The 25,991-nt window shown below is 47.9% G+C and overlaps 1 protein-coding gene across 1 annotated transcript; it reads right to left on the reverse strand.

Moving 5' to 3' along the window:
• Nucleotides 1–425: 425 nt before the first annotated feature.
• LOC142311628 (keratin, type I cytoskeletal 19-like) lies at nucleotides 426–18,876 on the reverse strand. Its single transcript, XM_075350190.1, has 8 exons — nucleotides 18,167–18,876; nucleotides 14,377–14,459; nucleotides 14,137–14,293; nucleotides 13,839–14,000; nucleotides 13,627–13,752; nucleotides 13,193–13,413; nucleotides 12,340–12,410; nucleotides 426–1,187 (listed from the first exon to the last, which is right to left on the reverse strand). Exons 1-8 carry the CDS (start codon nucleotides 18,791–18,793, stop codon nucleotides 1,126–1,128), a joined length of 1,509 nt encoding a protein of 502 aa, XP_075206305.1. The 5' UTR covers nucleotides 18,794–18,876; the 3' UTR covers nucleotides 426–1,125.
• Between the last annotated feature and the right edge of the window lie 7,115 nt (nucleotides 18,877–25,991).

Below are 25,991 nucleotides of genomic sequence, written 5' to 3' on the forward strand. Positions count from 1 at the left end.
CCTGTAAATATACCCCCCTTTACAAAAAGCTCCCAGGGCACGGAACCGGGCAACGGCCACCATCCTGACACCCTCCAGATGTACACTGCCCGGGACCGAGTACCCGATATCCCTGGGCGACACAATGATGTAGAATATGCACTAGTCTAAGAACCCTTTTTTCTGGCATGCAATAGCATCAAATGTTGAATGCGAAGTACAGTCAAGTATGAACCAATCCTATAACTTTAGTTTCTCTCATATAAAAATTTATGACTGTTGGCACGGTGTGTTTTTTACGTTTCTTCATGACTCCTACATTCTCTAAATGACAGTTTTATATTACACAGGATCAAAGGAATGGATGAGATTACTGGCAAACTGCCTAAGCCATGATGATGAGGTGCATCCATCCACACAATAAATGTTCCAATCAGAATATTGGATGAAATTCATATAGCAAAGCTTTATTAAAGACTTCGAGAAGACTCCTGCATGCAGCGAGAAGTATACATAGTGAAGAACCACTGAGCCAAAGAACAATGTGGTACGGCATTATGACGTCAACTGTGGATAAAAGAGTATGTGTATCTATACTAAGCGTTCGGTTCTTGAAAATCTTAAAGGGTTTCTCTGCTTTAGACAATCCTTACTTGTTTGAGGGTCCACTAACAATAAGCTGATCTCAAAGAATTCCCATGTTGGGAGCCTCAAGGATAATCTGTAATCTGTGGGCAAACTGTCAACAAGTGGTGAATTTTCCCGCAGCGCCACTAAAGGGGATATTATGCAGTACATAGTGCAGATCGTCAGATCAGTGGGTTGTTTGTTTAAAACAGGACAAGACTAGTCCTTCAGAGCAAGAGATGCTCTTTGTAAGTGATCTTTGCTCTGACCAATAGATAATCCTAAATAGAAGAGCTCCACACCCTAATTTACTCAGAGTTTTCTAAAAGGGTGCATGAAAATGGGTTTTCTAAACTAGACAAGCCCTTTAAGATGATCAATGAATTAGGTTGTTTTACAGAAATATAATTTTTAGGCCATCAACTCAAGCATCCTATTGGTTTCTTGATAGACTTGGAGAAAGAAGCATCCATAAGACTAGAGCCCGGAAATGTTGCTAGCATGGGCGCTGAAGTCAATTCACTTTCTGTATCCAGATTGATAGTTCTGCTGATCACGACTGCTCGAATGGTAGGAGCCACCTAAATTGGACAAGAGACACAAGTTTTCTCTGAGTTTCGCTTCTTCACAGATAATCAGCCTAATCTTCAGTCAGTATTCATCACCCAGCCCAGAATAGAATTACATACACAATTGTTCATTACATATTCTGCAACAGTATAATTATAAAAAAAAGACTATAAAATAGATAATGGGATTGTCACAAACCACCGGGGGGTCACTCAAAAATCCCCCGCGCTGGCTACCAGTACGTCACAATCGGGGGGTAACAAGTGGGGGTCACCCCTCCTTTATACCTCCCGACCGACAGACAGAGCACGTGACGCGCTCTCTAGCGCCCCTCTTATAGTCAGGCCAATTATGGAATTGCCCGACAATAAGCAAGGAGGCCGCTATACTACTTATGCCGATTATTGAAGGGTCCCCGGTGAGAGTAGGGTATATATTCCCCCGACCTCCGCGGGCGGAATATATAAAATCTCCCCGAATCTCACTGGCCTCCCCACAATAATCCTTGGCACAATTCGCTGCCACCAACCGATTTACGGTAACTATTAGCCGAACACACAGACGTGGGATTCAAGATCGAGATAACAAAACAGCCCAAGATTAATTATATAATTTAATCAGCCTAAAGCCACACTAGAAACTACAATATATACAATAGGGAATCTACAGAATATACATATGTCAGAGTACAGTTACAATCAAAGCATGGGTTACAAACAGGCATACACAGTTCCAGCAGTTACCTTGTTGCGTCTGGCCACAGGGGGGCGCTGTACCCAGGTTTCTAGGATCCTTCCCACAGATGTTTCCTACACGTGCCCCCAGCGAAAGAACCCTGGAAAATGGCCGAAGTAGGGTTATCAACCTGGGCAGATCCAGGTCCCCTCCTACCTTAGTGACCTCACAGGGAAGCACTGCCACTCCCCCTGCATGGATCAGAATTATCCAGCAAAGGGGATATTGGCCATAACTTTGCCTGGGAGCGTCGTAGGCAGACGCCAATGCTCTCATTGTGACAGTTATGAATTTAGCTACAGAACGAGGGGACTCATGACCTGTCTGCCAGTTCCCCATTGGCTGATATCACGCCTGGGGCATTTCCCAATGTCCTGCTCCCATAAAAAGGGGGTGCCGGCATCGTCCACATGCGGAGACACCATTTTTATGGTTGCCATATTTATCGGAAATATGGCTTGCGAGATATGAACCATTTTTTACTGGAGTCGTTCTGTCTGGCTATTTCCATAGCCTTGTAATGAGATACAACTCTTGTTACAGGGTGACGGCAGGGAGTCATCCTGTGTCCTTTGTTCCCACATCACCTAATTTCCATATCACAGGACATGGCCATGGGATTTGTTGCTAAACCAGTTGTGTGAAGGAAAGGGGGGGTGACACCAGGAGAGGGCTTCCTGACATACTTGAATATCATGATTTATCGTCATATCTCCGGATTTACCTCACACCTCCCCCCTTTTGAGGGCGCTAGGGGGCAGCACACTCCGGTGTTCCCCCGTGCGCCCGTCCACGACCTCTCCTTGTCGGGACAGCCCGTCTGCGTTACCGTGGTCACGGCCCCTTTTGTGGCGAATGGTGAAGTTGTATTGCTGGAGCGCAAGGCTCCATCGCAACAATCGCCCATTCGTCCCAGAGACGGTGTGCAACCAGCTGAGGGGATTGTGGTCCGTCTCCACGATGAAGTGGCGCCCGTATAGATAGGGTTGCAGACGCTGCAGGGCCCACACTATGGCCAGGCACTCCTTCTCCATCGTGGAATAGGCAACTTCCCTTGGTAACAGCTTCCTGCTCAGGTACAAGACTGGGTGCTCTTGGCTCGCAGAGTCCACCTGGCTGAGCACCGCACCGAGGCCGAAGTCACTGGCGTCGGTCTGTACTACAAACGGCCGCGTGAAGTCGGCTGCCTGTAGCACGGGCGGGCTGGACAGGGCGTCCTTTAGGGCCCGGAAGGCTGTCTCGCAGTCCATTGTCCAATCGACTGCAGAGGGCAGCTTCTTCTTGGTGAGGTCCGTCAAGGGCTTTGCCAGGCTACTATAGCATGGAACAAACCTCCTATAGTACCCAGCGGTCCCCAAGAAGGACATCACCTGCTTCTTGGTCCTGGGGGTGGGCCAGGATGCGATGGCTTCCACTTTCTCAGGCTCGGGCTTCAGTGTTCTCCCACCTACCCGGTGACCGAGGTACTGGACCTCGCTCATGGCCAGCTGACACTTTCCCGGCTTGATGGTCAAACCTGCCCGGTGGATCCGCCTGAGCACCTGTGCTAGATGCTCTAGGTGGTCCTCCCAGGTGGGACTGAAGACGGCAATGTCATCCAGGTACGCGGCCGCGTACCCTTCAAGTCCCTTGAGCAGGGTGTTGACCATCCGCTGGAAAGTGGCAGGGGCATTCCTCATCCCGAATGGCATCACCGTGGACTCGTACAGTCCAAATGGGGTAATAAAGGCAGAGCGTTCCCTGGCCTTGCGAGTCAGGGGGATCTGCCAATATCCCCGGCTCAGATCCATGATGGTCAGGTACTGAGCCCCGGCCAACTGATCGAGCAGGTCATCGATGCGTGGCATTGGGTACGCATCGGCGACCGTGACCGCATTGAGCCCCCTGTAGTCCACGCAGAACCGAGTGGTTCGGTCCTTCTTAGGGACGAGGACTACAGGCGAGGCCCAAGCGCTGTTGGATGCCTGGATCACCCCCAGCTTCAGCATCTCGTCAATCTCCTGGCGCATGTGTTGCTGCACCTCCAGGGAGACCCGATATGCTGAACGCCGGATCGGGGGATGATCCCCAGTGTCCACGTGATGGACAGCCAAGTCAGTCCTTCCGGGCTGGTTGGTAAACAACCCCCGGAAGGGGTGTAGGGTGGCCCACAGCTGGGACCGTTGGTCCTCCAAGAGCTGGTGGCCAACCTCCACATCCTCAATGGATCCGCCTGCCCTAACCTGGGCTAGCATATCCAAGAGGGTTTCCGCTTCTCCCTCCTCGGGCAGGTTGCACACGGGGAGCGCACATGCCTCCCGCTCATGATGTGCCTTCATCATGTTCACATGGAAGGGCTTCCGCCTTCCACGGGCAGGGTCCAGGGTGACCAGGTACGTTACAGGGTTGAGCTGCTGGTACACGAGGTATGGGCCTTCCCAGGCTGCCTGAAGCTTGTCCTGTGGTACGGGGACCAGTACCCACACCTTTTGACCCACTTGGTAGGTCCTCTCACAAGCGTTCTGGTCGTACCAACGCTTCTGATCGGCCTGGGCTTGAGCCATATTGTCGTGTACCAGTTGCGTCAAGGCCTGCATTTTGTCCCGGAAGCGCATGACATACTCGATAACCGACACTCCAGGGGTGGCCAAATCCCCTTCCCAAGCCTCTTTCACCAGAGCCAGGGGGCCCCGCACACGTCGCCCGTACAGGAGCTCAAACGGTGAGAATCCTGTTGAGGCCTGTGGAACCTCCCGGTAAGCAAATAACAGGTGTGGGAGATACCGCTCCCAGTCACGCCCATGGGAGTCGACCAACATCTTAAGCATCTGCTTTAAGGTGCCATTGAACCGCTCGCACAGGCCATTAGTCTGTGGATGGTACGGGCTGGCCACCAGATGTCGCACCTGGACTTGCTTACAGAGGGCCTCCATCAGCTGGGACATGAATTGGGTCCCCCGGTCAGTGAGCATTTCCTGGGGAAAACCCACTCGGGAGAAAATCTCCAGCAATGCGGTGGCCACCTTGTCAGCCCGAATGGACGACAAGGCCACTGCTTCTGGGTACCGGGTGGCATAGTCCACTACCGTCAGTATGAAGCGTTTCCCGGAGCTGCTGGGGATGGCCAGCGGGCCGACCAGATCCACAGCCACCCTCCTGAAAGGCTCATCGATGATTGGCAGAGATACCAGTGGGGCTTTGGGGCGTGGCCCCGCCTTCCCCACTCTCTGACAGGTTTCACACGAACGGCAGTAGGCAGCCACATCGGCCCCCATTTTTGGCCAGTAGAAATGCTGGTTTAACCTGGCCTTGGTCTTAGCGATCCCTAGGTGTCCGGCCATCGGAATCTCATGTGCGATCCGCAACAACTCCGTCCGGAACGGATAGGGTACCACCAACTGTCGGTCCCTGGGCCACGCCTCCGGTGAACCCTGCTGGACCGTGGCCCGGTACAGCCGTCCTTGGTCCCAGACCACTCGCTCCGGGTCCGAGTCCGAGGGAGGCTGTGCCGCCTGCTCCTTAAGAGCTCTCAGGCTGTCGTCAGCTTCTAACGCTGCCTGAAACCCCTGACTAGATGTAGCCAGAATCGACGAGACTGTCACATCTTCAGTCAGTACCCCGGGACCTGTGTCCTGGCCTCCACCTGACTCGGCTGCCACTTGGTCAGAAGGGGAAGAGCTATCGGACCTCCGGGAGGCCCCTTGGCTTCCAGCACTCCCACTGCGGGTGACAGCGGCCACAGCCGCTGCGACCGTGGGTCGTGCCTGCTCCTCCTCCGTTCCTGACCAAGTCGCCGGTTCAGGCAGACCGACCTGGCTTCCTGACACCCCGGTTGTGGGGGAACCATGCACCGAGATCTTACCTGGGAGCACTTCCGCTCCTGGACCGGCCCCAATCTCACCTGCCTGTTCCCCTCCTGCAGCAACAGAACCCCGCTGTGAAATCTCTGGGGACCCCACATTGGCTGTGGTAGCCCCCACCCCACACACTGGTCCTCCCCCTGCAGCACCCTGCTCTCTGCTTATCCCTGCAGAGGGCAGCAGATCCCAGCTCACAGGCTGATTACTTGCGGAGGCATTGTCACACCTTTCTCTGACCCCCTCCCCTGTCACAGCTGCAGCTGAGTGTGTGTCTATGGTGTCTATGCAAGCAGAAATATCAGAGTTCACTCCCTCCTCCCTTACATCATTCATAGATGACACATTAACATTGTCCGGAGGCATGTCAGCACTGGCTGAAGGTTCAGCCCTTGGTTGGGGCCCAAACTGGGAGGTTATCTGCCCCAAATCTGTCCCAAGTAGCACGTTTGCAGGGATCCGATCAGTTACCCCCACCTCCCTCACCCCTCGCCCTGCGCCCCAGTCCACATAAATGTCAGCAACAGGCAGCGCCGGGTCAATGCCTCCAATCCCGGAGACAGCGAGGGTTTTTCCAGGGATCAAGTCTTGGGGGGACACCATCTCAGGCCGCACCAGAGTCACCTCCGAGGCGCTGTCTCGCAGTCCTATGGTCACAGACCGGCCGACGGTGACAGGTTGGAAGCTGTCCAGGGACCTACCACCACCCCCACCCACACAATACACCTTGGGCGGACCTTGGGACGGGGACGGAGCCGGGGCCTTGGGACGCTGAGGGCACATGGCCTTGAAGTGTCCAGGTAGGTTGCACTGGTGGCACCGTCTTGGTTCCGCCACGGGCCTGGAGAGGGGAGTTGAGGGGGACACCCCCTGCAGTCTAGGGGCAGGTGGGGCAGTCGCAGAATTCATCTTACCCCCTCTCCAGGTGCTGCTGGTGGCCGCTCTCCTGGCCTCAGGGGCCCGGTTGTTGGTGTAGTCATCGGCAAGGGCAGCTGTAGCCGTGGACCCCTTTGGCTTCTGGTCTCGGATGAACTGGCGGAGATCCTCAGGGCAGTTCCACAAGAGTTGCTCCGTGATGAACAAGTCCAGGATCTCCGGTCCGGTGGAAAGCTGCAGGCCTTGGGTCCAGTGGTCGGCAGCTCGGGCAAGTGCCCGCCGGTGGTCAGCCCAGGAGTCCTTTGGTCCCTTCTGTAGGCTCCGGAACTTCTTGCGGTAGGACTCTGGAGTGAGGTTGTACTGTTGGATCAGGGCCCGCTTGATGGTGTCGTAGCCCTGATCTGCCTCAGCAGGCAAATCCCCAAGGATATCCAGGGCCTTACCCCTTAAACGGGGGGTCAGGTATTTGGCCCACTGGTCCTTGTCCAGATGGTGCTGCAAGCAAGTCCGTTCAAAAGCAGTCAAGAAAGAGTCCAAGTCTCCATCCTTCTCCAGCACTGGGAAGTCCTCAACACGGACCTTTGGAAGTTTGGTGTCTCGAAGGTCACATGTGGCTGATGAGGGCCGGAGCTGAGCTAGCTGCAGCTGGTAGTCACGGTCTGCCTGTCGCTCTCGCTCTTCACGCGCTGCCTGCCGCTCTCGCTCCGCAGCCTCACGCTCTGCGTGCCGCTCTGCCCTGCGCTCTGCCAGGAGTTCCTTGTAGCCCTTCTGGTCTCCAGCCTGGAGAAGGGCCATAGCCATTTGAAGAAGGCTATCCGAGCCTCCCAGGCTCGGTGGAATGGCACGTGGTGATCTGCGGCACGCTGCAGAGCTAGGCGATTCACTGTCCCTTTCAGAGCGGAGGGCTGGCATCTGGCTCGTTGAGGAACCTTGGGTGAGCTCCTCCTCATCTTGTCCAGCAGTGCCAGGTTGCGCAATGTCCTCGGCAGAACGGTTTTCTGGCGTCGAGCTCCTGGAGGACTCGTGGGCAACCTCCTCATTGCTGTCCACAGCACCGTCCTCCCTCTCTTCGGCTCCTGCCTTAGCATTGGCCAGTTGCATAGCTCTGCTCCTGGTGCCATCAGCCATTCTTGCAGACTTTTGGTCACTGACACAGAACTGACACCTGATGCCTCCACACACCTTACAGTATCTGCACTCTGACACTCTAGTGTTGAGCCAGTCTGAAGACCCCAGCAGCCACAGCTGCTGCAGGCAGTCTTTAGTGTCTGGGAGTATGGGTCTCACACTCACACACACTATTATCTCGATCCCACCGCTTGCCACCAATATGTCACAAACCACCGGGGGGTCACTCAAAAATCCCCCGCGCTGGCTACCAGTACGTCACAATCGGGGGGTAACAAGTGGGGGTCACCCCTCCTTTATACCTCCCGACCGACAGACAGAGCACGTGACGCGCTCTCTAGCGCCCCTCTTATAGTCAGGCCAATTATGGAATTGCCCGACAATAAGCAAGGAGGCCGCTATACTACTTATGCCGATTATTGAAGGGTCCCCGGTGAGAGTAGGGTATATATTCCCCCGACCTCCGCGGGCGGAATATATAAAATCTCCCCGAATCTCACTGGCCTCCCCACAATAATCCTTGGCACAATTCGCTGCCACCAACCGATTTACGGTAACTATTAGCCGAACACACAGACGTGGGATTCAAGATCGAGATAACAGAACAGCCCAAGATTAATTATATAATTTAATCAGCCTAAAGCCACACTAGAAACTACAATATATACAATAGGGAATCTACAGAATATACATATGTCAGAGTACAGTTACAATCAAAGCATGGGTTACAAACAGGCATACACAGTTCCAGCAGTTACCTTGTTGCGTCTGGCCACAGGGGGGCGCTGTACCCAGGTTTCTAGGATCCTTCCCACAGATGTTTCCTACACGTGCCCCCAGCGAAAGAACCCTGGAAAATGGCCGAAGTAGGGTTATCAACCTGGGCAGATCCAGGTCCCCTCCTACCTTAGTGACCTCACAGGGAAGCACTGCCACTCCCCCTGCATGGATCAGAATTATCCAGCAAAGGGGATATTGGCCATAACTTTGCCTGGGAGCGTCGTAGGCAGACGCCAATGCTCTCATTGTGACAGTTATGAATTTAGCTACAGAACGAGGGGACTCATGACCTGTCTGCCAGTTCCCCATTGGCTGATATCACGCCTGGGGCATTTCCCAATGTCCTGCTCCCATAAAAAGGGGGTGCCGGCATCGTCCACATGCGGAGACACCATTTTTATGGTTGCCATATTTATCGGAAATATGGCTTGCGAGATATGAACCATTTTTTACTGGAGTCGTTCTGTCTGGCTATTTCCATAGCCTTGTAATGAGATACAACTCTTGTTACAGGGTGACGGCAGGGAGTCATCCTGTGTCCTTTGTTCCCACATCACCTAATTTCCATATCACAGGACATGGCCATGGGATTTGTTGCTAAACCAGTTGTGTGAAGGAAAGGGGGGGTGACACCAGGAGAGGGCTTCCTGACATACTTGAATATCATGATTTATCGTCATATCTCCGGATTTACCTCACAGGGATCATGAACAATCTCAGGGCTGGTGAGAAACATTGTACAAAGAAGCTATACACAGAAGACATTTTCACAAAGGAGATCTATATGGTCATCCTGTAAGGTTGCCATCTCTCCACAAATTCCCAAACAGCCCATAAAAATAGGCTACTTTTTAGCCCTGTCCATAAAAAAATGTAATGTGTTCGTGATCTATGTTAAACTGGAAAGACTTGTACAGATTTTTTCTGCCCAAACAAAAGAGAAAGAATAATCACAAAAGATATCTTGGGAAAGTGTAATACCCCTTTGAAATCTATCCACCTGCTCAAGTACTCAAAGCCTGCAAAGATAAACATAGTGGCCCTAAGGATCTATATTATGAAGCTGTCATGCTCTGTGTCACCATATAGTCTTTATATGCCTCCGTACTATGAACATTTTCTTCCCTAGAAGTAATGTGACATTGTTTGCCTCCAGATGAATTAAGAGACATACAGGGGTCCATTATGGCCCTGTAGACATCTATGGGCACAATATTATGGTTCTCCCCAACTTAGGGCCTGAACAGAGTTCTTATACTGTGCATGAAGATTAATGCCTCTTTTCTGGATTATATAATGTCCCATATGGAACATCTTGGGTCATGATGACCCACCTCTAGTGTAGTCACCTGGAGGTATGATAATATTGTGAACCTTAATCCAGTAAGAATGCATCCTCAATGTGTCCTCAATTGATGTTCTGCTGAACATAGACCCTAAAATGTATAAAAATTGAACTCTTCATGAATAAAGACACACTAATAAGGATGATCTCGGTAATTACAGGAATTTCTCCCTAGCAGAGTTCAGTCCATAATTTTTGGGTTAATAACCAGAAGGTTCTTCATGCTAAGGTAGCACCATAAATGGTCTGTCTAAGATGGGACAAGCATCCACCAGACTTGGACATTACCTATATTTTACTCAACTGAATAAGGCTATGTGCACACAGTGCGTTTTTTGCGGCGTTTTTGCGCGTTTTTCGGGTGCGTTTTTGGCCTCAAAACTGCAGGACTTTGCTTCCCCAGCAAAGTCTATGAGTTTTAATTTTTGCTGTCCCCACACATCTGTTTTTTTTCAGCTGCGTTTTTGTGGTGCCACAAAAACGCAGCATGTAAATTATTCCCACGTTTTTCACTGCGCTTTTCATCCATTGAGTTCAATGGAATGTTGAAAGACACAATGAGAAACGCAAATAGCTGCGTTTTGGTGCGTTTTGGTGCGTTTCTAAGACCAAAAACGCAGCTATAAACGCAGGAGGTGGGTAGTAAAGTGACGTGTACAGGAAGAGGATTCCTTCTGTCAGTAAACACAGAAGCGTGAATCCTCCCGGTACCGTCACCGCCGCTTCCACCTCCCGTCCTGTGCATGTATGCTGCCGTGAGGCGCCATGTCTGGGCGGGAGGTGGAAGCGGCTGCGAAAACAAAAGTTAACAGTAGAAAAAAAAAAAAAAAGTTATACTCACCTGTCTACAGACTCCCAGTGCCATGCCCGCTCCCATCTCCTCTCACGGTATCGCCGCTCCGGCTGTGTGCAGACGGCCGGGAAACCTCCGATGGATGCAGGACCTGGCGATGGATCACCTGATGCAGTCACCTGACGCATCAGGTGATCGTAAGTATCGCGGTGACGCGGGCGCCCGGCCGGTATCAGCGGATGCGTCAGGAGACTTCATCCCTGATTACCGGCAGCTGCTGCAGCGATCGGACGGGATCAGACTCCCGCCCCATCGCTCCAGGAGCTGCCGGTAATCAGCACATAAGTGAGTATTTTTTTTTTTTTGCACCGATGCATCTGCTGATTGTATAATCGGCTTTTATACAATCAGCTGATGTGTGATGGGATTCAGGCACTTGATCCTGACACATCATCTGATCGCTTTGCCTTCCAGCAAACCGATCAGATGATATTGGATCCGGATTGGACGGCGCGGGACCCTGACCCAGGATTACTGCGGAGGGGGGGTTCTTTATTTCAATAAAGATGGAGTCACTAATTGTGTTGTGTTTTATTTCTAATAAAAATATTTTTCTGTGTGTTGTGGTTTTTTTTTATCTTTACTAGAAATTCATGGTGGCCATGTCTAATATTGGCGTGACACCATGAATTTCGGGCTTAGGGCTAGCTGATAATATACAGCTAGCCCTAACTCCATTATTACCTAGCTAGCCACCCGGCTTCAGGGCAGCTGGAAGAGTTGGATACAGCGCCAGAAGATGGCGCTTCTATGAAAGCGCCATTTTCTGGGGTGGCTGCGGGACTGCAATTCACAGCGGGGGTGCCCAGAAAGCATGGGCACCCTGCACTGTGGATTCCAATCCCCAGCTGCCTAGTTGTACCCGGCTGGACTCAAAAATTGGGCGAAGCTCACGTCATTTTTTTATTAAATTATTTCATGAAATTCATGAAATAATTTAAAAAAAAAAGGGCTTCCCTATATTTTTGGTTCCCAGCCGGGTACAAATAGGCAGCTGGGGGTTGGGGGCAGCCCGTACCTGCCTGCTGTACCCGGCTAGCATACAAAAATATGGCGAAGCCCATGTCATTTTTTTGGTTTGGGGGGGCAAAGAAATCTTGCATACAGTCCTGGAAGGAGGATGCTGAGCCTTGTAGTTCGACAGCTGCTGTCTGCTCTCCTGCATACACTATTGGATGGAGTATGCTGAGCCTTGTAGTTCTGCAGCTGTCTGCTCTTCTGCATACACTAGTGGAGAATGAAGAACACATTGAAGAAGGAAATGACATCAGACCTTTTTTTTTTGTTTACTGATAAAAAACGCATAAAGACACAGTGAGCAAAAACGCAGCAAAACGCAGCAAAAAAACGCACCAAATCGCGGCAAAACGCGTGCGTTTTTTGCCGTGTTTTTTCGACGCAGGTGCATTTTTGTGCATTTTTAGCGGCCAAAAACGCACAAAAACGCAGCGTCAAAAAGACGCAGTGTGCGCACATAGCCTTACAGTTACCATAAGGTCCAATACTGATATGGATTTTGTTCCATAGATTTATAGGTGGTCTAGGTTCTTCTGTCATACCACAAAAGTTAATATTTAGCTATGGTGTGGTGTCCTGAAAAAAATTCATACCTTGTTTATCAGATTGGGAACCTGATGAATAATTAGAGCTGGAGGAGAAAGAGGAGGAGCCTTTAGGAGTTCTGTAAGAAATGAAACAATTTTATTATTTACATCAGTGGATGAAAATCTCCAGTATATGACAAAATCATATTTTTTTCTAACCCTATACAACTATATTAATGAGTGGGTTATTTCTGCTTACATTCTATTTATATCATAGGAGGTGATATATGGAATAACTGAATGTCCATAAGGAATCAAGTAAATACTACTACCAAGTTTTCCTTAGCAAGATCTAACATATCCTAATTCAAGTTTTTCATATCCTAACTATATAGCAACATAACTTTTATCAATACTTTTAAAGGGAATCTGTCAGCAGGTTTTTGTTACCTCATCTAATGCATGATGTAGGCAAAGAGATTCTGAATCTAACAATGTATCACTTAGATTAGTGGCTGCAGCCATTCTGACACAGTGAAAAATATTATTTTTATCATGTAGCAGTGCTCTGAGAGCAGCCTCTGCCCACACCAGGATTTCACATCAGGCTTTTTCTATAGACAGAAGCTGCTAATTACAGAAGGGGGCGGAGTCGGACTACAGCTCCTGAGACCCACTAAAGATAAAAGGTTTAAACAAACATTGTAGGTAAACAAAATCAGACTTTGAGATAAGAGAAGGCTGGCTGTAAACTTCATGTTAACTTTTACAGCATGCTAGCATGCTTCAGATTACGTAGAAAAAAATGTCCTGACAGACTCCCTTACAGGGTGTTCAATGCTCCACTCTTTTACTAAACCTTATCATATAATATGCTGACTTTAGTCCAGATCCATAGATGGAAGATTATTCCACTTACTGGCTTCCCTGGCCATCCAGAAGACTACGATAGGTGTTGATCTCTTGTTCCAAACGAGACTTGATATCCAGAAGATTCTGGTACTCATGACTTTGGCTTTCAAGATCACAGCGGATTTCTGCTAATTCTTCCTCCACTCTTTGGATGAGTTCCTGGCGTTTTGCCAGTTGCATACAGTAGCGTCCCTCTGTCTCCGCCAGGGTGCTATCCAAAGCAGATTTCTGCAGTAAATACATTTGTAGGTTTTAGAAACGCTTGATGAGAAATAATACTTTGCATACTTCTAAACAATGCCATTACAATGTAGTTGTGGCAGTGTTTTCAAGCACGGCCATCATCATCATCCATTAAAACATGTTTGAGAAGATCAGGCTAAATGTATGAAAAATAACCATTCTGTTTTGATAAGGCTAGCTTTTAGAAGAGTCACTTGCCATACTGATCTGGGACTGAAGGTCAATCTCAAGGCTCTGGAGGGTGCGCCTTAACTCTGTGACTTCAGACTTGGTTGTTTGGATTTCATTGGAGTCCTTGTTCATTTGCTTACTCAGCTCAGCAGTCTGAAGAATAAATATATTATTTCAGTAGATGAATTAAACATAGAACCTATACATCAAACATTTTTTTTGTAACTGTAACAACTCACCTTATCATGATACCAAGCCTCAATATCTTTCTGGTTCTTGGCAATGAGTGCCTCATAGTCCTGTCTCACTTCACCAAGCACTCTCTGCAGGTCAATTCCTGGAGCTGCCTTCATGTCCACATTAACAGTACCCTGGACTTGTCCACTCCTAGCCTTCATTTCCTGAGCAATCAGATAATCATGAGATGTGTTAGGTTATACAAATACACAGCGCCTCCTTGTGCTTGTCATCTACTATAGTTTCAAATTATGTTATACCACTCAATAAATGAAGAGATTTAGTAAGATATTGTGCTACCTCCTCATGGTTCTTCTTCAGGGCTACAAGTTCTTCTTTCAGACTCTCTAGTTGAGATTCTAGGTTGCTTCTTGAAAGAGTCAAGTCATCAAGGACTCTCCTCAGACCATTGATATCAGCTTCCACTGATTGACGAATGAACAGCTCATTCTCATACCTATGAAGATATAAATCATCATTCTTTGCAGTCTTTTGGTCATCATACTGTATATCAATAAATTGACATCATGTTCATCTTACTTGAGTTTGAAGTCATCAGCTGCCAGTCGGGCATTGTCAATTTGAAGGACCACACGGCCATTGTTGACAGTGGCTTCTTGGATCTCAATTTGAAAACAAAAAATTAAAACTTAAGACTTAGCTTTATTTCAAAAAGAAAACACAGTTGACCTGGTATTCAGCACTTGTCCAAAAACCAAAGTTCCTTGGGAATTATACAGTGTGTCCCCCGCCATTAACTTGAGAACGGCGGCAGCTATAGGCATAGAAGTGGTGTCTAGGTATAGTAAAGTAGCCATGCGCTACGCAATGAAACCACCTATAGCGCCACCTGGTAGAAAACAACAGAGTTAGAATTTTTATCTCAAAATGGAACGAGATAGAGAAAAAAGGTGAATTACAAAGTTGTAGGGCATCATCAATTCAATACAAATCGACACCTTGCATGCAGAAATGCTATGAATAGAATGTGTAAAACTCACAAGGCTGCGGATGTGAAGCGATACCTCATGGAGACCTTCCTACAAGTCATTGGGCATGTGGCTGCGTGGAGTGGCCTCCACGCTCATCTGACCTGACCCCATTGGACTTCTTGCTGTGAGGTCACATCAAACAGCAACCAACAACATTGCAGGACCTACGACGATGTATCATAGATGCTTGTGCAAACGTGTCACCTATTATATTGCACAACGTGCAACAAGATACAGTATGCTGTCCAGAGTCCAGATGTGCATTGCAGCTGATGGTAGCCACTTTGAGCATCAAAGTTAAATGAGCACCATATGCATGACCAGCATTCAATGTTTTGGGGGGTCATGGGTTTCATATCATAGCATTTCTGTATGCAAGGTGTCGATTCATATTGAATTGATGATGCCGTACAACTTTGTATTTCACTTTTTTCTCTATCTCGTTCCGTTTTCGAGATAAAAATGCTAACTCCGTTGTTTTCCACCAGGTGGTGCTATAGGTGGTCTCATTGCATAGCGCATGGCTACTTTACTATACCTAGACACCACTTCTATTCCTATAGCTGCCGCCGTTCTCAAGTTAATGGCGGTGGACAGGATATGGTGGACACACTGTATACAGACAGTGACTTAAAGATGCCAGTGCTGGTAAGGAACCTTTAGCACACATGTGGTTAATTTGTATGTCTTTGCCAGATATGTTTTTAATCTGTGACAAGTCTATACTATGATCCCCTACAAGAAAGGAATTGTCTGTGCTATGAGTAGGAGGAACAATATTTTTCAAGATGATCCTGCAAAAGAAGTGAGATGCTGCCCTCTCTCGCTCATCCAAATATTAAATTGTAGAATATGATTCAGAGGTATCTGAGAGATATGCAGTGCACAGCAATGATAGGAGACAGTTCGATAGATAGATGGATGGATGGATGGATAGATAGATAGATAGATAGATAGATTGATTTTAACACTTGGAAGAAGCACATAACTGCAAAATATGATGGAACGTGAATCCAAGCACAGTGCAGAGGACCATCAAAGGATATATTTTTAATGTATTTTTTTAGAACATCTGATAATCTCAAATATTTGCTAATACTAAGTCTTTATGGCCTCAATGATGCTAAAATAGAAAGATAGAGAGATAGATAGAAAGATATAGCAAAAAATGGCAGCACTTCCAATAGTGTGAACAGGTGTGGTAATATTTACCAAGAAAGGAACAGTCGCACACTATAATAGCAGAGCTTTAAACTACTAATAATCTAGAAAAAAAATTTTTTAGGTCTTTGGCATAATAGAATGGCCATTTCAATACCTGCCCAGCAGCCACGTCTCGGCAACCTCATTATGCTGGGTCCTACTCTTTCTTTCTGCCTCTGACTGCCAAACACCTCAAAAAACATCTTTCTAGATTGTTATTAGTAGTTAAAAGCTCTGCTATTATAGTGTGTGACTTCCTTTTCTTATTTAGTAGTGGGTCTATCTTCGCCTACACATGTAGGTTTTTTCAACCCAGTCAGAGGCAGAAAGGAAGAGTAGGACCCAGTATAATGAGGTTGCCGTGATGTGGCTGCTGGGCAGGTATTGAAATGGCCATTCTAGTATGCCAAACACCTCAAAAAAACCTTTTTTTTAGATTGTTATTAGTAGCTTAAAGCTCTGCCATTACAGTGTGTGACTGTTCCTTTTTTGATAAATAGATAAATAGATGGATGGATGGATGGATAGATGGATAGATAGATGGATAGATAGAGAAACAGAAAACTGTACAACACCATCTAAAAGAAAAGTGTGAACAGGTGCAAGCTGCTTTGATTCTTATATACAAACCAAATAGTGTAAGAGCACACTGTAAGCACTAAGCTGTATGCAGACATTGAATATGTACAATTTAGGCATTACTGCTATATAGAATATACTTAAGGAAAGAATGTACATTTCACACATTCAATGTTTGTATACATCTTAGTGCATAAAATCTGCTGGTGTATTTTTTGGTTTGTGTATAGAACACACACAGCCGCTTGCATTTGTTCACACCTGGTTTATTCTTAGAGGAGATGCTGGTCAGGTTTTTTTTGTTTCTCTCTAACATACATTTTGAATTAGTGCCTTCCTCATTAGTTGAGTGAACACTCCTCCCATCAGCCTAAGGCCTCACTCACACGTCCATATTTAATTTCTCCTATACTTTGTTTTGTTAAATATGTAAAAACAGGTAGAAAAAACAAAATGAGCAAATACCCTGTTGTAAGAAAATAAATAATTAGGAATAATACATAAAAATAACATAATTAACACTATTTTGATCCAAAAAGTGTAAAAGTCATCCCACCGCAACAAGGTGTGGCCCAATCAGTATGATCCTATCTGTAATATAAATCCTGTCTTTGTGTCAACAGACCTCAATATAGATGGAGTAGAGTAGGACTCCAGCCCGACTGTTCAGACACCTGCCTATGGGAAGCTATTTAGGCACAATGCCAGCGGAAGAAGAGGGAGCAATGCCTCTGATTATACAAAGTACAAGAAAGTGAAGCGAAACCAAAGAATTGAGCAGGACCACATATTGGTATTAGTGCAAAATGTAGGTGCCTGTTCACACACTGACAATTTAGCGTGCTAAATACTTACAGCACACAGATGGCATATGGACGTCGTCTGTGTGCTGTATATGTTTTTCACAGACCTATAGGCTTGAATTGACCCTTTTCATCCATGACACCATGACACCGGAAAAAAATGAACACGTCTCTGTGTGTTTTGCATGGATATGCCATCCATGTAAAAACAGAGACATGTGAATAACAACATGGATTATAATTAGCAATGAGCATCAGAGTTTAAAAGTGCATGAGTTTCCCATTGGCTTCCATTGTCCTCGAGTTATGCCCAAGCACCTTGATGCTCGATCGAGTAACGAGCAGTGGATAGCATGCTCGCTCATCACTAATTTGAATGGGTACATGTTGTATGCATAAAAAACCGGATGCAACAAAAATGTGCCACACAGACACCTGAATGAGGCCTAAGGCTGGCTTCAATCAGTGCTGGATATTAAATTTGTCATTCTTTGGTTTGTAGATAGATACTAGGAGAGAAACAAACAAGTTACAGTCTCCATTAATTTACAGTAATTACAGTATCCACAATTTAAGTATATAAATATGCAAATTTCCTAATGCTGGCTGTACTGCTGTTAACATGATCATTTCTTACATCATTGCCTGCATAAATTAACTCAATACCTAAACACGTCTGCACCTCATCCCCTAAAAAGCCCTGACCATCACTTTACTTAAAATTTGACATTTCTGTAACACAACACTTCTCACCTTTTTGTGCAGATCTTCAATTGTTTTAAAATAGTGACCATAGTCTTGGGCTGGTTTAGGAGCCTGGTTTTGATACCATTGACGGATTTTTCTTTCCAGTTCTTCATTGGCCTCCTCCAAAGATCGCACCTTATCGAGATATGCAGCCAAGCGATCATTCAGGTTCTGCATAGTACTCTTCTCATTGATAGAGAGAAGACCTTGGTCTCCTCCATATCCTGCACCTTGATTAACTCCAAAACCTAAACCATAACCTCCAAAACCTACTCCTCCAGCACCACCAAATCCAGAGCCACCACCAAATCCAGAGCCACCACCAAATCCAGAGCCTTGCCCAAATCCAGAACCAACTCCATATCCTGAACCAACACCATATGCAGAACCACCACTAAAACCTGAGCCACCAAATCCACAAGCAGCACCAATGCCAGATCCACTGCTAAAGCCAGATCCACCAAAGTGTCCACCACCAAAACCACTACTTAGGTTTCCACCCCTGACACTTCCCACATAGCTTCCTGAAGTTTTACCACCACCATAATGTCCACCAGAGCTTTGATTTCCTGAAGATACTCTTATGCTTGATGTTACTGAGCTCCTGGATCCAGATCCCTGCTTAACGCTCATGGTGAAGAAGAATTATTCTACCTAAATGTACTACCAAGAAGATTCCACAGCTGGATCTGAGATAGGACCACAGATGTATGTATTGGTTTAGTCATTCCTTTTATACCAAATACTCTTGGGTGTCACCGTTTAATTGGAGTAGTTTTGCATCTGCCAATTTTCTTTTCACACATCTTTCTCCCCAGGTGATGGACATTCATTATCTACATAGCATCAGGGTGTTATCTTATTTTTCCACCAGACATATAGCAGAAAGCTGCAATTCATGTTCAGCTGTTGTTTCTGGACGTCAGCCTAATGCAATTAAATCAATAACAAGAACAGTTTCGCTAAACAACCAATAATAATATATCTGGGAATCTAAATACAAGTGTGGAATTTCTTACAGGATACATTGTATATAAAACAAAAGTAACCAAGTAACAATTGAAATATTTAAGAGTAACTAAATCTCTGATCCAGTTTGTTATATTTTTCCATCCTTTTAATTACAAGCTGATTACGGAGGGTCCGGTGCCTGAGACGCCAACTGATCATTAAAAAAATTCTTGTGAAGTGTCCAGTTCAGGAGACAGGAACATACATCTTAGAGCAGGGGTCTCAAACATGGTGCCCGCGGACCGCATGCGGCCCCTGAGATGCAGGGGTCCCGCTTTATTTCAGATGACTGATTTGCAGGTGCTGCGCAGTCAAGCTCTGTGCACAGCTATTCCAACAGTAGACGCCGGCCAATCAGAGGCGAGTAGCTGAAGCGTATGACGTCATTTGCTGGCCTTTGAGTGGCCGGTGGCTGCCAGCAGAATAGCTGTGCACAGAGCTTGACTCTGCGCAGGGCATTTCAAATAAAGTGCTGACTGAAGTGGCCGCCAGCACCGGCCTTAAGGGGGGCATGGGCCTGCAAGAAGCAGGAAAGACAGGAAAAAGAACACCAAGGAAGCAGAGGACAGGTGAGAAGCATTGTTTTGTGCGCGTGTGTGTGCGTGTGTGTGTGTGTGTGTGTTTGTGTGTGTGGGTGTGTGTGAATCACACAATACATGACACTTCTACAGCATGGGGCATTGCTACAAGAAGAGCACCAGCATGGGCACATTACTACAGGATGTCTCACATTACCACAGGATGAGGACCAGGATTGGCACATTACTGCAGAATGGGGACAAGGATGGGCACATTACTACAGGATGGGGACCAGGATGGGCACATTACAACAGCATGGGGACAAGGATGGGCACATTACTACAGGATGGGGACCAGGATGGGCACATTACTACAGGATAGGGACCAGGATGGGCACATTACTACGGGATGGGGATCAGGTTGGGCACAATACTACAGGAACAGGATGGGCCCAGGATGGGCACATTACTACTGGATGAGGACCAGGATGGGCACATTACTACAGGATAGGGACCAGGATGGGCACATTACTACAGGATGGAGACAAGGATGGGCACATTACTACAGGATGGAGACAAGAATTGGTACATTACTACAGGATGGGGCACATTACTACAAGAATGGGAACAGGATGGGGACATTACTAAAAGATGAAAATCAGGATGGGAAAATTACTACAAGATTTGGTCAAAATTACTATATGGTGCTAATTGTAAGACAATATTACTTACAAGAAGGGGATAAAATGTAAAAAGTTACCATTAAAAATGCTTTTTATATATATATATATATATATATATATATACTTAAAAAGTGCATATTTTCTATAATAAACAAGTGAAAAATGTTCAAAAAGAGTGATCCAACGGTGTATAGAAAAATAATGGTACTATTAAAAACGTCACTTGGCCCTGCAAAGAATGCCACCCCCCAAATTATTTTTTTTCTCTATATGCTGCCCATACACCCAGTCGAGTATGATACCCCTGGCTTAGAGTATTATTGTTTTTTTAGGTTGAAGGTAGATTTAAGTCCATTGAGTTCAACCCATGACCTACAATAGAAAGCATAGACTACAAAATCCAGTTTTCTCATCAATACTCTGCTAAGTATGTGCACTCATGCAAAAGCTGTGTGCTTCTGTCTTCTGAGATGAGCACTTCATAGGGATTTTTTGAGTGATAGGTGGGGTTTCAGGACCTCAGGACAATTCTGGTCACCGATATATAAGAAGGACATAGCTGAACTGGAGAGGGTGCAGAGAAGAGCCACCAAGATTATTAGAGGAATGGGTGGGCTGCAATACCAAGACAGGTTATTAAACTTGGGGTTATTTAGTTTGGAAAAACGAAGGCTTAGGAGGGATCTAATCACAATGTATAAATATATGAGGGGACAGTACAGAGACCTTTCCAAAGATCTTTTTACACCTAGGCCTGCGACTGGAACACGGGGGCATCCGCTACGTCTTGAGGAAAGAAGGTTTAATCATAATCACAGACGAGGATTCTTTACTGTACGAGCAGTGAGACTGTGGAACTCTCTGCCGCATGATGTTGTAATGAGTGATTCACTACTAACATTTAAGCAGAGCCTGGATGCCTTTCTTGAAAAATTTAATATTACCAGTTATGTATATTAGATTTTATGACAGGGTATTGATCCAGGGAACTAGTCTGATTGCCGGATGTGGAGTCAGGAAGGAAATTTTTTCCCCATTGGAACTTGTTTGCCACATTGGGTTTTTTTTTGCCTTCCTCTGGATCAACATGTTAGGCTACGGGTTGAACTAGATGGACTTAGAGTCTCCCTTCAACCTTAAAAACTATGATACTATGATACTATGACCTAGACCTCCACCAATCTTGGTGCAATTAAGATGATGAAAAAGTATAAAAATAATGCCTCTGGTCCAAACTGTAAATTAAGGAGGAGTACTCACACTCCAAAGAAAAACTAATAGGGAATTTAGATGTGAGCCCCAATGGGATCAATAATGATCATGTCTGTAAAGCACTGTGCAATTAATGGAGTTTTATAAGTTTCATAATTTTTAAGGTTGAAAGTAGACTTAAGCCTATCAAGTTCATCCTACAGCCTAACATGTTGATCCAAAAGAAGGCAAAAAAACCATGGGGTTAGCTCCATATTAGGGGAAAAAATTCCTTCCCAACTCCACATACGGCAATCAGACTAGTTCCCTCGATCAACGCCTAATCACAGAATCTAGTGCACATAACTGATAATATATTTTTCAACAAAGACATCCAGGCCTCTCTTAAATTTTAGTAGTGAATCAACCATTACTACATCATGTGGAGAGAATTCCATAGTCTAACTGTGACTCGACCACCCTAGGGCTCTGGGACACCCGGTGCCGGGCCGGACTAGTCCGGGGGTAGTCAGCGGTGGCAGGGCCCGGCTCCGTGACCCTGGCGGGGTCAACTAATATGACGGCTGTGGGGATGGTGATTATAATTAAGTTTATGGAAGTTTCGTGACGCCACCTGTGGATTGCGGCTATGGAGCCGCCGCTGCTGGACAGGGCCTCTGGGGCTGATGTAAGTCTATGCAATGGTGGGGCAGTGTAGAACAAAAGGGAGGCGACACCAGGAGTTGCAGTTTCAAGGTCTTTACTCACTGCTGCCACTATCTCCGGTCCCAAAATATGCCTGACAATAGGTGTAGTGTGAATTTGCCTTTGAACCAGTATGTACCCTTGTCCTTACCCAGGATGGGACATCACACCTCTCGCTGAGGTGCAATGTCTCTGTGGCGATGGAAGCCTCAGGGGCGCCACACTCCCCCACAGCAAATCCCAGCACGACCGCAGGCTGAAACAAGAAAATACAGTGGAAAGAAACTGCAATTTTTTATATGCACATAACAGTAAAACTTTAGAACTTGTTCTTCCCTTTATGGGAGACACCTTTCTTAAACGTTGCATAAAGAAGAAAAACTCTTAAACAACTCTAAAATTCTTGTGTGCACTTTACAGTCCAATGTACTGGTTCAGGTCACTCCCACCATAATTCTGGTAGGGGGCACAACTGGTGCAACTATTTACATTGGGGTTACTGAACACACATAGTCCTGTGGTCCAAACGTCTGTTCAACTTTAACTTTACATAAGGGGCAGAACCAGCCACTAAGTCCAGTGGCCTGGTTAAACGATTACACGACAGACCAGCCAGACAATGTCCAGTGGCCTGGTTACACACACTTTCAGGAGTGGGAAGGGGTAAGGGGCGTCTTCAAAAAGAGCAGGGCAAGAGGGTGACATCTTCACAAAGCACATTGGGCAGACATACAGGGGCTATTTACAGTTCTATTACTTGTTCATCACTTAATCACGAGGGTGGATGCGGGGATCCCACTCTGGCATAGCTCCAGGCAGCAGGTAGGCCGAGGAGATCATTGTCTGGGTCTCCTGCGTGCTTGTTGCAGGTCTGCTGCAGGGTGCTGCGGCCTGGGTTCAGGCTGAAGTGGGGCTGCGGCATGCTGTTTCTGCCGGGGCTGCTTCCTCACGAAGTACGTGGACGTTCAGGGCGTACCACCCTCGGTTTCCCATCAGCCGAGTATATTCTCCCAGGTCGCCAGGCTAGACATCGCGCCCTGGGTGGCCTCTCTCCAAGTGTTCTTCTATATCCCGGCAGGAGACAAAGAAGGCCTTTCCCAGGCCGGGCTCCCGTATGAAGCCCCAGCCCTCCTCCAGTCTAAAATCCAGGACTTGGCCCCTCCTGACTGGGCCCTGGGACCCTTAGTGAGACCTCCTGATGCGGGCCTTGGAGGCCAGGTTAGCTGCCTCTTTTGCTCTTCTCTTCTCCTCCCGGGACTCCCTTTCGTACCAGAATTGTTCCAGCTGCCATGCGCAGGCTATGTGGGTGACAAGCAGGGTCAAGGCTGGGAGTATTGGACTAGCCAGTCCCAGGTCGTGACCGGTGCTGCGTCCCAATTTATCCCAGGTGAGGACGCACCAGGTATGCCGGTTGGAGGGCCCACGAGGTGATCGGGGCCCGCGCTGTCTAGGGAGCCATCCTCACTGTCGGGGTCAGCGGTAATCGCCCAAGCCTCGGTGTGGTCAGCAGGCACCTCCTGCAAGGCTGCAGGAGGGCTGGGCGGCGGTGCTTCATTGTGCTCTGGGCTTGGCCGGGTAGCATCACTACGGCCTGCTCTCTCTGGTCCACGACCACGGGTGTCGCCCGGTCCTTCTTGGCACTTGCCCCTCCAGCTCCTTCATCCATCCGCCTTTCCACCTCCGCTTGTAAGCTGCTCAACCTCCGGGTGAGGAGCTCCACTTCTTCCTGGAGGAGGTTTAGCTCGGGGTCCAGCTGCTTGCTCCCTGGGGTGCCTGGCTGCAGGTGTTCTGCCATGTTTCCAGCCTGGTCCCTGCTCGCGTCCGCACTGCTCGAGCACTCGACCACACCACTCGGCTGCGCCCTTTTCCAGTCCAGAGGTGGGGTTAGGGGACGTACCATCGCTTGGCGCCAAACCGGCACCCAGCCCACGACGGCTGGCATCCCTGCCCCCACGATCCAATACATGCTGGCAGTGTTCCTGTCTGGCATCTCAGATCACTCGGCCAGACATTCAGTCTCTCGCCGCGTCATTTTTCAATTCCTCTTTCTAAGCAGCAACGGGGTTAACAAACCTCCGCTCTGATGGCGCGCTTTCTTCGCTCTCCTTTTCGGGCACGCCCCCCTTCTTCCTGCGCTCAGCAAGGCTAATGGTGGCGGTTTTCAAACAGTAAAACGCAGTCTTTTCACACAGTTTCTTCAGGCGCACAGTACCCGGTGGGTCCGGGCACGAAATCCTGTTCGTGACGCCAAAGTTGACTCGCCCACCCCAGGGCTCTGGGACACCCGGTGCCGGGCCGGACTAGTCCGGGGGTAGTTAGCGGTGGCAGGGCCCGGCTCCGTGACCCTGGCGGGGTCAGCTAATATGACGGCTGTGGGGATGGTGATTATAATTAAGTTTATGGAAGTTTCGTGACGTCACCTGTGGATTGCAGCTATGGAGCCGCCGCTGCTGGACAGGGCCTCCGGGGCTGATGTAATATCAGCTGGGATGGTTCTGCTCCCCACAGGTGGAGCAGTACCCCAGGGCAACCGTTGGTGCTTATGAAAGTCTATGCAATGGTGGGGCAGTGTAAAACAAAAGGGAGGCAACACCAGGAGTTGCAGTTTCAAGGTCTTTACTCACTGTTGCCAGGGCTGCAGCAGACTGGTTGCCGTTGGAGTGCTGGAATTCACTATCCGGTGCCTCCACCGATCCCAGGTAATTCTTAGGGTTAAGACCGTTGCACCACTTTTAAGTCTCTTTCCTTGACTGACTTCTTAGCCTCGACTTTGGTAGATGAACTAGTCTTGGCCTCTGCCCAGAATCTGGTCAAGAGGACTTGCCTTACAGGAATCTTGACCTCTTCCCAGGGGATCTATGGCAGGAGGTGGCCCTTGGCGCTTGCAAGCACCCTGGGCCTTCGGTGTTACTTTATGAGGAAATGTCTTTGTTCCCTCTGACTAGGGATCGTCCCCGAATGCAGCCAGACCCCTCCACCTGATCTTCCTGTGGAGCAGGCCACGAGCAAATATGCCCTTCCGTGGCCCTGGGATCCTCTCTTCTCTGTGTGTGGTGTCACCTGGGCCTAGCTGGGCCCCAGGATCTCCACCAGGAAACTTCTCTCTCTTCACTTTCTCTTCACTCTCCTGAGGTAACTACCTCCCTCTCCTTCTCCCTCTCACCGACTACACACTTTTTCTAACTGACTTTGAACTTCCTGTTTCTACTCTTACTTTCACTTGGCTCCTCCCACTTTCCTTGTTGCTAGGCTCCACCCTATGGGAGAAGAGATGGGTCTTACGGCCCCCCTGACTACAGCACGGGGGTAGCTGCCACTATCTCCGATCCCAAAATATGCCTGACAATAGGTGTAGTGTGAATTTGCCTGTGAACCGGTATGTACCCTTGTCCTTACCCAGGATGGGACATCACACCTCTGGCTGAGGTGCAATGTCTCTGTGGCGACGGAAGCCTCAGGGGCGCCACAACTGCTCTTAGGACGGCTTTGCACGTTGCGACATTGCACGTGCGATGTCGATGGGGTCAAATCGAAAGTGAGGCACATCCGGCGTCGCAGTCGATATCGCAACGTGCAAATCTTTTTTGATACGATGAACGAGCGCAAAAGTGTCGTTATCGTATCATCGCTGCAGCTTCCGACATTTCCATAATACCGGTGCAGCGACAGGTGCGATGTTGTTCCTCGCTCCTGCGGCAGCACACATCGCTGGATCCTGCTCAT

The sequence above is a fragment of the Anomaloglossus baeobatrachus genome, chromosome 5 (assembly GCF_048569485.1).
Source record: "Anomaloglossus baeobatrachus isolate aAnoBae1 chromosome 5, aAnoBae1.hap1, whole genome shotgun sequence".
Taxonomy (NCBI): domain Eukaryota; kingdom Metazoa; phylum Chordata; class Amphibia; order Anura; family Aromobatidae; genus Anomaloglossus; species Anomaloglossus baeobatrachus.